This window comes from Sapajus apella, unplaced genomic scaffold, assembly GCF_009761245.1.
Source record: "Sapajus apella isolate SASKATOON/1434 unplaced genomic scaffold, GSC_monkey_1.0 scaffold19, whole genome shotgun sequence".
NCBI classification, from domain to species: Eukaryota; Metazoa; Chordata; class Mammalia; order Primates; family Cebidae; genus Sapajus; species Sapajus apella.
The window spans coordinates 1,721,665-1,733,760 of NW_022436959.1; the positions used below are offsets into that span (position 1 = coordinate 1,721,665).

A 12,096-nucleotide genomic window follows, 5' to 3' on the forward strand; every position below is an offset into this window, starting at 1 on the left:
GCTCTACTGTCTTCCCCCTTCTCACTGCTGCACTGGCCTTGTCTGATAATAACAATAATAATAAGAAACAAGTTTAGTGACTTGCTCATGATAGCACAGCTGGACGACAGAGCCATGGCATCAACTCCAGAGCTTGTACCTGTAATCTCTTTACTAGTCTGACAGTTCAGAAACCACAGACTTTATATGACATGTATACGAACTCTCTAGGTTGTTAAACAATTCATGTAAGATAGAGTTGAATTTTCTAGCTTTTTTTCCCAAAAGGCCTTTGAAAAGCAATTTTCTTTTCCTCAGGTTTTCCTTTCTATGGCTTTCCCATAGATACTGATAATTTGTGATTCCTTACCAGTTTTTTTTAGTCTTCTATGCTGCATATGTGTGTTAATTTGTGCATATGTGAAAAAGTATCTCAACTTTCGTATTCCTTTGCTGCAAAAATTTATGAAGAATGAAAAGTAGATAGTATCCTGCCCTGAATGAAAGATAAAAGTATTCTTATTAATGTTGAAAATTTATTTTCTACCAGAGAATAGCCCAGAAAAATAAAACAGATGGAATGTTGCAGAAGACTGATTGATTGTTTTTTTTGTTTTTTGTTTTTTTTTTTGAGACCGAGTTTCGCTCTTGTTGCCCAGACTGGAGTGCAATGGTGTGATCTTGGCTCACTGAAACCTCTGCCTCCCGGGTTCAAGGATTCTTCTGCCTCAGCCTCCCAAGCAGCTGGGGCTACAAGCATGCCCCGCCACGCCTGGCTAATTTTTTGTATTTTTAGTAGAGATGGGGTTTCACCGTGTGGAACAGGACGTTCTCGAACTCCTGGCCTCAAGTGATCCACCCACCTCAGCCTCCCAAAGTGCTGGGATTACAGGCATGAGCCACTGCGCCTGGCCAATTCTTTAAAAAATTTAAACAAAAAATTTTATTGTAATAGTTTTTGGGATCATACTGATTGATTCTTATGTAGGTTCTTAACATTTTGAAAAATTTTTTTCTTCATTCATAGGGTAATGGTAATCTATTGACTTGTGTGGAGACATACCTTTCACTCCAAGTTCTCCTGCTAAATCACCAAATGATCTTAGAGAAGCCAGGAGCCCCTCTCTCCAGCTGCTAGGCCTGTCAGATGTTAGCATTTGAGATACGCAGTACTTGAGCCGTCTGTCAGCATGTTAAGGAGAAACAAACACAGGGGAAGACTTCGTATTGCTAACATGTACAGGCATTTGTACAAATTTGCAAAAATGAGTGGAAGTTGTTTAAGATTAGAAAAGTTTGGCACTTCAGTTGCAGTTTATTTTGGAAATCAATAAACCTAGAATAGGTTGCAATAAATAACATAGCTAACATGCGGCATCTCAAAGTAATATGAGGCTATTAACTTTCATTATCTCTCTTTCTTTTACAGTCTATCAATATTATGGAACTGACTTTACAGAAATATGGAAGTTATGAAAAATTTGAACAAGCCACTGGTGGTAGCTTGCTCTCTAAAACTCGAATCTGGAGTCACGTTAGGAGGTACATGATGAAGGAAGGCTGCCTAGGGGAGGTATGAATCATAAGTGAACACGAGGAGTTACTGTCAGTAATAGTCAGTTGTAGTTATTGTATTGCATTGTATTGTATTGTACTGTATTGTATTTATTTTATTTTTCGAGACGGAGTCTCGCTCTGTCACCCAGGCTGGAGTGCCTTGGTGCAATCTCGGCTCACTGCAACCTCCGCCTCCCAGGCTCAAGCGATCCTCTTGCCTCAGCCTCCTGAGTAGATGGAGTTCCCCCCTAGAACACAAGGAGTTACTGTCAGTGATAGTCAGTTGTGGGCATTGTATTGTATTATACTGTATTGTATTTATTTTAGTTTTTTAGGCGGAGTCTCGCTCTGTCACCCAGGCTGCAGGGCAGTGGTACAATCCTGGCTCCCTGCAACCTCCACCTCCCAGGTTCAAGCGATACTCTTGCCTCAGGCTTCCTAGTAGCTGGATGATTTGGCTGTACATTCCATCTTGGTTTCTGGGACATTTAAGGTGGTTATAAACAAAACAACATTGTTAATTTGCAGGCCCATTTTTTCTTTGAAAGCTTCTCTGCCTACCTTTATGTTTTGTTTATGTCTGTGTACTTTTATTCTTGCCCTTAGATTGTAGTTCATCTCACTGAGGACCTGCTTTCCCGAGCATCAATGACAGTAGTAAATGGATGTCCGACTCTGACCATCAATGTATCCACTGCACGTGAACATTGGCTGGAGGGAATGCTAAGGCATGAAATAGGTAGGGGTAACCCTTTCCATTTGTTTATTTGTAATATCAGGAATTAACTCTAAAGAAATGTTCTTTTAGAATGGGTTTTTTTCTTAGTAGTATTTATTTTTTTAGTAGAAGAAAATTTAGCAAAAAGTCATGAGCTTCACTTGGACTCATTTCAAATTAGATTTTTAAAAGGAAATGTTTAGGTTATTCAATCTGGAAAGTCATTTAATTGCTCTGGATTTGCCCTACAATTAAACTGAGGGGATTGAATTAAGGTATCTTTGAGGTTCTTTCAAATATCAAGTCTGTGATTCTTCTCTTTAAAAAAGTAAATTCTTAGAAAGGTTATACCTCCTCTCTTGAGACATGTGATCCTTTTGAAGACAGTGCATGCTCCTTCATACCCAAGAGATATTAGAGTCAGGTCATTTTCTACTTTGTTTTGATTTGTATGCACACATTAATTTGGTGTTAGAATTTTTTTTTTTTTTTTTGAGATGGGATTTTGCTCTGTCACGAAGTCTTGAGCACAGTGGCACGATCTCAGCTCACTGCAACCTCTGCCTCCTTGGCTTAAGTGATTCTCCTCACCCCAGCCTTCTGAGTAGCTAGGGTCCCAGGTGCATGCCACCACACCTGGCTAATTTTTTGTATTTCTAGTAAATATGGGGTTTCACCATGTTGCCCAGGCTGGTCTCAAACTCCTAAACTCAAGTGATCTGCCCTCCTCAGCCTTCCAACGTGTTGGGATTAGAGGCATGAGCCACTGTGCCCAGCTGGTTTTAGAACTGTTGATGAAATCTATCTTTTGGGGAAGAATTAAAACAAAAATGGCATTTCTGCTTCATGTAACTTTTCTTCTCCATAGGCACACATTATTTTCGAGGTATTAACAACCTCCAGCAGCCTTGGAACAATTGGACTGGACGTAAAAAACATGAGCTAAAGCCAAATAATCCCACAGAGGAAGGACTAGCAAGCATTCACAGTGTTCTGTTTAGAAAAGACCCCTTTTTATGGAGGGCTGCCCTCCTCTACTACACTGTTTATCGAGCCAGCCAAATGTCTTTTTGTGAACTCTTCAAAGATATTGGCAGGTTTGTCAAGGACCCCAATACAAGATGGGATTATTGTGTACGGGCCAAGAGGGGATGGACTGATACTTCCCAACCAGGTGGGTGTCCCTTAACTGTAGGTTTTCTGACTTACTGAGTAGTTGTCTAGAGATTTTGTTTATATCCTAATCCTTGAATCACAAAATTCACTCACTTTTGAAAAATTAAGCCTTTGTTACCTGAGGTCAGAACTGGTTTTCCCAAATCACATTTTCTTAGCATTATTTTTGCCCAGCTCAATTTTGAAAAATCTCAGACCTACAGAATATGGAAAGAATGGTAAAGTGAGCACCCATCTACCCTTCATCTGGATTCACCTATTGTTAACATTTTGCTATTTTTGCTTTCTCTGTCTTTGACTTTTTAAAAACAGCTATACTGAGATATAATTTACATGCTATACAGTTTAACCATTTAAAATGTACAGTTCACTGATTTTTAGAATATTTGCAGAGTTGTGTAACCATCACCACTGTCTAATTCCAGAATGTTTTCATTGTCCCAAAAGAAACCAATACCCATTAGCATTCATTCCCCATGTTTTCCTCTTCTCTCCAGCTCTAAGCAACTGCTTTTGGTGTTATTTTCATGTCTGTAGGTTTACCTATTTTGAACATTTCATATAAATAGAATTATCTAATATGTGATTCTTTGTGGTGGGCTTCTTTCAGTTAGCATGATGTTTTCAAAAGTCATTCATGTTGTAGCACGTATCAATATTTTGATCATTTTATTGCTGGGAGGTAGGCAGTCCCCTAGCAGAGCTCAAGCACTGTGCTGGGAGATCCGCTGCTCTCTTCAGCGCCAGCAGGCAGGAATGGTTAAGTCTGCTGAAGCTGCGCCCACATCTGCCCCTTCCCCAGGTGCTCTGACCCAGGGAGATGGGAGTTTTATCTATAAGCTCCTGACTGGGGCTGCTGCCTTTCTGTCAGAGATGCCTTGCCCAGAGAGGAGGAAGAACCTAGAGAGAGAGTCTCCATTTTTATTTTTTTTTGAGATGGAGTTTCACTCATGTTGCCCAGGCTGGAGTACAATGGTGCCATCTCAGCTCACTTCAATCTCCACCTTCTGGGTTCAGGCGATTCTCCTGCCTTAGCCTCCCAAGTAGCAGGGACTGAAGGCATGCACCACCATGCCCAGCTAATTTTGCATTTTTTCATAGAGATGGGGTTTTGCCCTGTTGGCCAGGCTGGTCTTGAACTCCTGACTCCAGGTGATCCACCCATCTTGGCCTCCCAAAGTGCTGGGATTACAGGCATGAGCCACTGTGCCCAGCCTAAGAGTGTTTTTAAACTATTTATTTGGAGCTTGATAAATACTTACTCAAATTAGTGATGGTTATGTTGCTAGCACAGCCCACATTAACATTTCGTACTAGTGATGTAATCGTATGACAGTGTAGTGCCTTAGAGCCAGGAGCAGGCAAGATAGGAAGCAGGAAAGAGAAGGACATCTCTCCCTTGTCTTTCTTGTGTGCACAGCCAATTCCAGGCGGGATTTCAGACAAACAGCATGTCTGCCATTTCTTCTATTCTTCTCAATATTCTTAGAAGAAAATTTGTTGATCTATTGAACTAACCTGAAATTCAAAATAACTTTTAAACAAATGTTTCTTAATTTATATTCTTTTTTTCAAGGGCATTTTTGAGTGTTCTTTTTAGATTCCTTTGCTTGCATTTTAGTACTCTGTTCTCAGATGCACAGGGCTTCCGTGTTGCCTTTGATACGCTACCCCGTGGAGGCTCATCACTTTTAGACTAGTCCCTTTTTTCTTTTCTTCACATATTTTTGTGTTTTTCATGTTTTATTTTGGAAAATTTTAAATGTATACAAAAGAATTATTAATATGCTGAACTCCAGTAATAATTACCTGATCATAATAATTATCAATATTTTTTAAACTGTGGTTCAGCTATTCTTCCAAATTCATTTTCCTTTAGTATTTTAAAGCCAATTCCAACATCATGTCCTTTTCCCCATAAATATTTTGATATGCATCTCTGATTACGACCATTTTTTAACAATCCTCATGCTATTAGCCTACCTAACAAAACTAACAATAATTCCTTAATATATGACTCCATGTGATAGGATTTTAATTCATTTAATAGAGTAAAATTTTTTTTTAATTACGCAAGTTACGTCAGGATGGGAAAAAGGTTTACTGTGTAAATAGAACATCCTTTTCTAACTAGGTTCAGATCTCATGGAAATGTCTTACTTTTCATATCTTGATTCATTTTGTTCAATTTTTAAACCTACATGCTCTTCAAAATCTAGTTCTAGTTCTTGTTTACATAGAGAGAAACAGTATCAAAATTTATGCTTTAAAACCATAGTTTGTTTTTGATTAATGGAGGGGACGGGTTATTATATTCTAAATACCAGGAGTTTCTAAAATTCTGCATCTCTCCACTATCTTTATTGAGGCCTATTTGCTCTAAAACTATCCTGCTCAGGCCTCCCCACTCAGATGCCTTCAGTGCACAATGGGAGTTATGACTGAATGGTGGGAGTAGGGGAAAATGAGATCATTGTATTTCTAAGAGTCATATATTTAAAATTACCAGTCTCTATTTATAATTAGGAAAGGACTGTTATTTTAACAATGGGGAGGATGTGTGAGGAGAAGGAATTCTTAAGCTTTTAGTCTGCATACTATCCTGGCAGTTTCCAAGACTTGACATTTTATGTAATAAAGATAGTTAAAAATAAATGTTGGCAAACTGGAATATTTTTAATACAGGACTGATTTCTACAGTAAATGTAATGGGTTGATATCTAATTACTTAGTAATTTTTTTACACATCAGAAAGTAAACACTATTCTGGTTCCTCCAGGGTGTTTTAGTAAAGACCAGGTATACTTGGATGGAATTCTTCAAATCCTGCGATACAGAGAGACCATAGACTTCTATCTGCTAACTGCCCTCGGGAAGGTGAGTAGAAGCCATAGCACATAGTCCCCAAACACACCAGATTAGCATTTCCCCTCACTTGAGTTTAGGATTAAATAAGACTCAGATTCACACTATTTTTACTTTATTGTTGGAATAAATTTTCTTTATTTCATAACAAGAGGGAAGAAATCTGGTTCTGTAATAGAACCAAATTGTAAAATTTCTTTTTGGTCAATAAGAGATAAAGAATAGGAATTTGGGAATATATATAGTTTTATTTTTATTTGTATATACTTTTTTTTTTAAAAAAAAAAAAAAGCATTTTCTGAAAACTATAAAAGCATTTTGAAGTAAGCTGCAGCTATCACACTTCCCCCCATAATATCTCATAAGAAAAGGATATTTTCTGACATGACCATATGATTTTGTTTGATATTATTGATTAAATATAACATCTAAAATACAGTCCACTTCAGTTTTTCCAAAGTGCTTCCCAAATGTCCTTTGTAGCTCTTCTTTTGTGATCCCAGATCCAATCAAGATTTAGGTATTACATTTGGTTATAATCTTTCATCTCTTTTAATCTGTAATAGTCTCCCCTTGCCTCATTCTTGCTTTATTTTCATGACATTTTTAAGACTTGGGCTTAGCGAGGTGGCCCATGCCCATAATCCCAACACTTTGGGAGGCCAAAATGGGAAGCTGAGGCTGGAGGATCACTTGAGGCCAGGAGTTTGAGAGCAGCCTGGGCAACATGGGGAAACCCTGTCTCTCTAAAAAATTGGCCGGGCAAGGTGGCACATGCCTTAGTCTCAACTACTCGGGAGGCTGAGGTGGGAGGATCACTTGAGCCTAGGAGGTCAAGGCTGCAGTAAGCCATGATCGTACCACTGCACTCCAGCCTGGGAGACAGAGACAGACCCTGTCTCAAAAAAAAAAAAAAAAAAAAAATGATTGGCACAGTTTTCTTGAAAATTCCTACAATATGGATTATCAGATTGTTTCCTTCTGATGAGATTCAGGTTAAACATTTTTGCCAAGAATACTGCATAAGTGATGTGCATTTCCCATTCCATCACAATAGAGAAGGTGCGTGTCATTTTGCCCCATTTGATCACCAGGGTGTTTGATTGCCTGCTGTGTTTGATCAACTGGGTTAAGTTAGTAACCACCAGATCTCCCCATTATAAAAGTACCTTTCCCCCATTATATTAATAAATAGTCTTTGGGATGATATCTATGAATGGGCTATTATTCCCTAAGAACCCTTGATGATCTTTTCCCAAATCAATTATTATACTGGTAGTAACAAAATAGAGGTCTTCTAATTCTTTTATATTTCTTTGTCACTCCCTGTTTTTGTAGTATTATTATGGACTTAATTAAAATTATTTTTTAATTCAACTTTTTCATGGCTGCTCCTGTGTCTTAAACAGGTCTCCAGGTTTTCTGGCGTAGTAAAATGTCTGGGCACAGCTTCTAGTTTTCCTACCCAAATCTAAGATCAGCTATTTCTCTAATGCAGTCTTGTTTCCTGTTAATTGGTATTTTTTAAAACAGAAGCTGAGTTCTTGGTGTGTCCCTTGCTATTGGAGTACTCTTGCTTCTAGACCTTTTCAGTGAGCAAATCATATCTGCTTTTTAAATCATAAGGGCACTGCAATTCACATCAGACCCTACAAGATTCCTTCATAACCTCCTCTCCCATTCTGTATTTGTATCTACCATCTCTTAAAATGAGAACCTTCTTTCCCAATGTCTGTCAGTATATTTACTCTTTCCTATAACAAACTGAGAATAATTTAAGAATTACTAAGCCATACCAATATCGACACACCTATTTTGATTACATGTAGTGGTATAAATACCAAATAAAATAAATAATGTTAATAATAGTAAAACTTTAAAAACCTTAATAAAATATAGATATAATATGAACATGAGTTTATTTATTTATTTATTTTTGAGATGGAGTCTTATTTCGTCACCCAGGGCGGAGTGCAGTGGCGCAATCTTGGCTCACTGCAACCTCCCACCTCCCGGTTCAAGTGATTTTCCTGCCTTAACCTGCCAAGTAGCTGGGATTATGGGCACCTGCCACCACACCCAGCTAATTTTTGTATTTTTAGTTGAGACAGGGTTTCACCACATTGGCCAGGCTACCCTCAAACTCCTGACCTCAAGTGATCATCCCACCATGGCCTCCCAAAGTGCTGGGACTACATGTGTGAGCCACTGCACCCAGCCAAGTGCTTTTCTTAAAGCTTTCCTACTGAGCCTGGAAGAGTATTGATCAGAAGACCATAGTATTTAAAGCCAACTATGTTTTAGAATTTAAAGATAATTTAAAGCCAGGCATGGTGGCTCACACCTGTAATCACAGCACTTTGGGAGGTGGAGGCAAGAGGATCACTTGAGACTAGGAGTTCCAGACCAGCCTGGGCAACATAGCGAAATCTCCCCTCTCTATAAAAACAAAAACAAATTATCCAGGCATGGTGGCACATGCCTGTAGGGAGGCTAAGTGGGAAGGATCACTTGAGCGCAGGAGTTCAAGGCCACAGTGAGAAGTTATTGTACCACTGCATTCCTGCTAGGGTGACAGAGCAAGAGACCCTATCTCTTTAAAAAGGTTTAAAAATAAAAACAAAGATAACTTACAGAACTTTAAAAGTTTCATCCTTAAACCTAATATAAGTACCTATGAAAGCCTGGCTTCTTAAATAGGAGAGTGAAAAAGATGTGAGCATTTTTTACAGAAATTCAAAATAAAAGCAAGAAAATGTGATTCACATCACAAATCATTATGTATCCTAAATCAAAGAGAAATAGGAATCTAATATACAGACTGAGTATCTCTTCTCTAAAATGCTTGGGACTAGAAGTATTTTGGATTTTGGATTTTTTTTTTTTTTTAATTTTGGAATATTTACATTCTTTACCGGCTGAGCATCACAAATCCCCAAATTGGAAATTCCAGAAGCTCCAATGAGTATTTTCTGTGAGCATCATGTGGGTGCTCCAAAAGTTTGCAGCATTTCAGATTTTGCATTTTTGAATTTGGGATGCTCACCCTATAATTGTGCTAATTTTTCTAATTTAATAATATGCCATTTATATTCTGGTTATTTTCTTGATTCTTTTATTTTGATTTAGCCAGAAGGCTTGTTTGGTTTTAGAGTCTGGCTCACACACAAATATATTAAGTATAGTTGTCTAATTTTTGGACAAACTGAGTAGATCCAAGGTAGAGTATTCAATTAAATTTGGCTTTTAAAAATCATCTTTTAGGCTGGGCGCAGTGGCTTACGCCTGTAATACCAGCACTTTGGGAGCCCAAGGCAGGTGGATCACCTGAGGTTAGAAGTTCAAGACTGGCCTGGCTAACATGATGAAACGCCGTTTCTATTAAAAATACGAAAAATGGCCAGGCGCTGTGGCTCACGCCTATAATCCCATCACTTTGGGAGGCCAGTGGGGGCGGATCACCTGAGGTCGGGAGTTCAAGACCAGCCTGACCTACATGGAGAAACCCCATCTCTGCTAAAAATACAAAATTAGCCGGGTATGGTGGCACATGCTTGTAAGCCCAGGTATTTGGGAGGCTAAGGCAGGAGAAATGCTTGAACCCAGGAGGCGGAGGTCGCAGTGAGCTGAGATCATGCCATTGCACTCCAGCCTGGGCAACAACAGTGAAACTCAGTCTCTTAATAAATAAATAAAATTAAAAAATAGAAATACAAAAAAATTAGCCATGTGTGGTGGTGGGCACCTGTCATACCACCTATTCAGAAGGCTGAGGCAGGAGAATCACCTGAACCCAGGAGGCGGAGGTTGCAGTGAGCCAAGATCACACCATTGCACTCCAGCCTGGGCAACAAGAGCCAAACTCTGTTACCAGACAAATATTAGTAATAATAATAATAATAATACTCTTTTAATATGGTCATGGTATAAGGGGCTGAGAAATACATTATTATTTAACACAGTGAAGAAAAGGTAAGTCACTGATTTTGTTGTTTTGCAGCTATTAAAATAGTTTGACAAATGATCTGTATGCTTTCATTTAAGGCCCAGGGAAGAAATTCATCCTTAAAATGTACCTTGTAGTTACATTTTAAAATTAATGCATCTTCCTTTTTTCAGGTTTCTTATGAAGATGTGGATCGCTTAAAAGGATTGGCAGTTACTGAAAACATGAGGGTCCCTCACTTCCTCCAGGACCATGGCCGATATATGGAACACTTAGAGAAGATCATGGAAGTGAATGAACTGACTGACAGGGAACTGAAAGATCTTATATAGTAATTAGCATTCTGGCAAACGTAGCTAAGCTGTACCTCCATATATACTACCAATTAGGTGCAGTTAGCACCAGAAGATTTCTAAAAGAAGAATGACTGTTTACTTGTGTTTTCTGAAGAATGGTCTTCAGTATTCAGCTGAATTTTTAGGTTAAGTACAAATCTTAAACTATTTCCCCAAAAATGTTTCTATAGGCTGCAGGGGGATGTTACTCCTATTTCCTGAATCTCGACAGAGTCAGATGGAAATACTACTGCTAAGCATTTTTGAAGACTGTTGGTCAAATTGCGTGATAAATTTCTGCCTGAGCAGTTAAGCACTGGCCTGGTGCTTCTGCCTAAGTGCGGAGGCCAGCTCCAACTGGAGACTGGCTGAATCCCATTGCTGTTCAGACTCCAAAATTATATTTGTCTGATAAATAATGGTAATTATTCTTTGAAAAATTAGTTTTGTGTTGCTCCAAAAAGCTAGCTATATCTAAGCTTTCTTATTTCTTTTATATGTTAAGGAATTTTAAAGGAAGAAGAAAAGCAATTTGAAAATTTTTCATTGTTTTAACATTATTGTTTCACCTTATCAGCATATAGGAACTAAATTAGTGAATGACCTCTTTTTGTCCAGTTATCTCTTAGCTACGTTTTCATCTGTTGAAACATATTGTATCCTTTTCAATTTTTTACAGAGTTTTAACATCTTTTCCACTGCGTCCTTTATAAAAATAAGTACAAATTCCAGAGAGATTTTTCTACACAAATCAAAATAGTTGGGGAAAGGCTACTCACCTTTTCATTAAACAGAATGTGTAATAAGCAGAGGACAAATGGACCTGGGTAAATGCAGGTTCTGGATGTTGACTGGGTAGCACCTGCAGTAAACTTGACCGTGCTCTGAAAAATGAAATTCTGGGTGTTGACGGTTGATAAAGCCAGCTTTGTGCTATTGGGTCAGTATAGTTTATCAAAATCTTTGACTTCATCAACCCAGTAATGACACAATTTGAATTTTAAAATGAGAGTTGTTTTGCTATATTTCTCCTGCTAGCCTAGCTTTGTATTTTTTCCGCTTCAGTATGTATTTGGATATATATATATATGTGGATTCAGATGGTTTTCCATACAACTTAATGATTAGAAAGAATGCTGCTGCAAACACCCCACTTAAGATTGCTGCTGTAATTTCTACCCAAAGCTGTCTGAGAGTTTATCATTACCTCAGTGCAGGCCAAAATATGGTGCTAATACTGGTATATATATACTGTGAAGCCTGGTTCACATTCATGCTAGAAAATGATTTCGGGAAATCTTTTGTAGGATAGGTTACATGATTTTTCTCTTTCACATATCTAAAAGGACCTGCTTCAAAAAAGAATGTTGCAGTGAACAGGATATACTCTAGCTGGTGCCCAGAGGTTCTTTCTAAACCACGTATCTTGCTTTTGGCAGTAGAGGCTCAGACACTTTGGAGCATTGAAAGGCCTTAGCCCCTGCTCCCCCACTACATGCCATGTTGTTAGTGGTGTGTGT

At 38.4% G+C, this 12,096-nt stretch overlaps 1 protein-coding gene across 4 annotated transcripts in view; it reads left to right on the forward strand.

Annotated features, from left to right (window-relative positions):
- Positions 1–11,883, forward strand: part of KIAA0895 (KIAA0895 ortholog) — a 59,713-nt gene extending 47,830 nt beyond the window's left edge. For 2 of the 4 annotated variants that reach the window (XM_032286793.1, XM_032286795.1), the window contains 4 exons: positions 2,143–2,275; positions 3,123–3,428; positions 6,210–6,307; positions 10,415–11,883. In XM_032286793.1, the coding sequence (XP_032142684.1) occupies positions 2,143–2,275; positions 3,123–3,428; positions 6,210–6,307; positions 10,415–10,573 (696 nt within the window). In that variant the 3' untranslated portion in view covers positions 10,574–11,883. Of the gene's footprint in view, positions 1–1,408; positions 1,553–2,142; positions 2,276–3,122; positions 3,429–6,209; positions 6,308–10,414 lie in introns of all 4 variants that reach the window. The other 2 variants (XM_032286792.1, XM_032286794.1) reach the window with 2 other exon arrangements.
- The last annotated feature ends 213 nt before the right edge of the window (positions 11,884–12,096 follow it).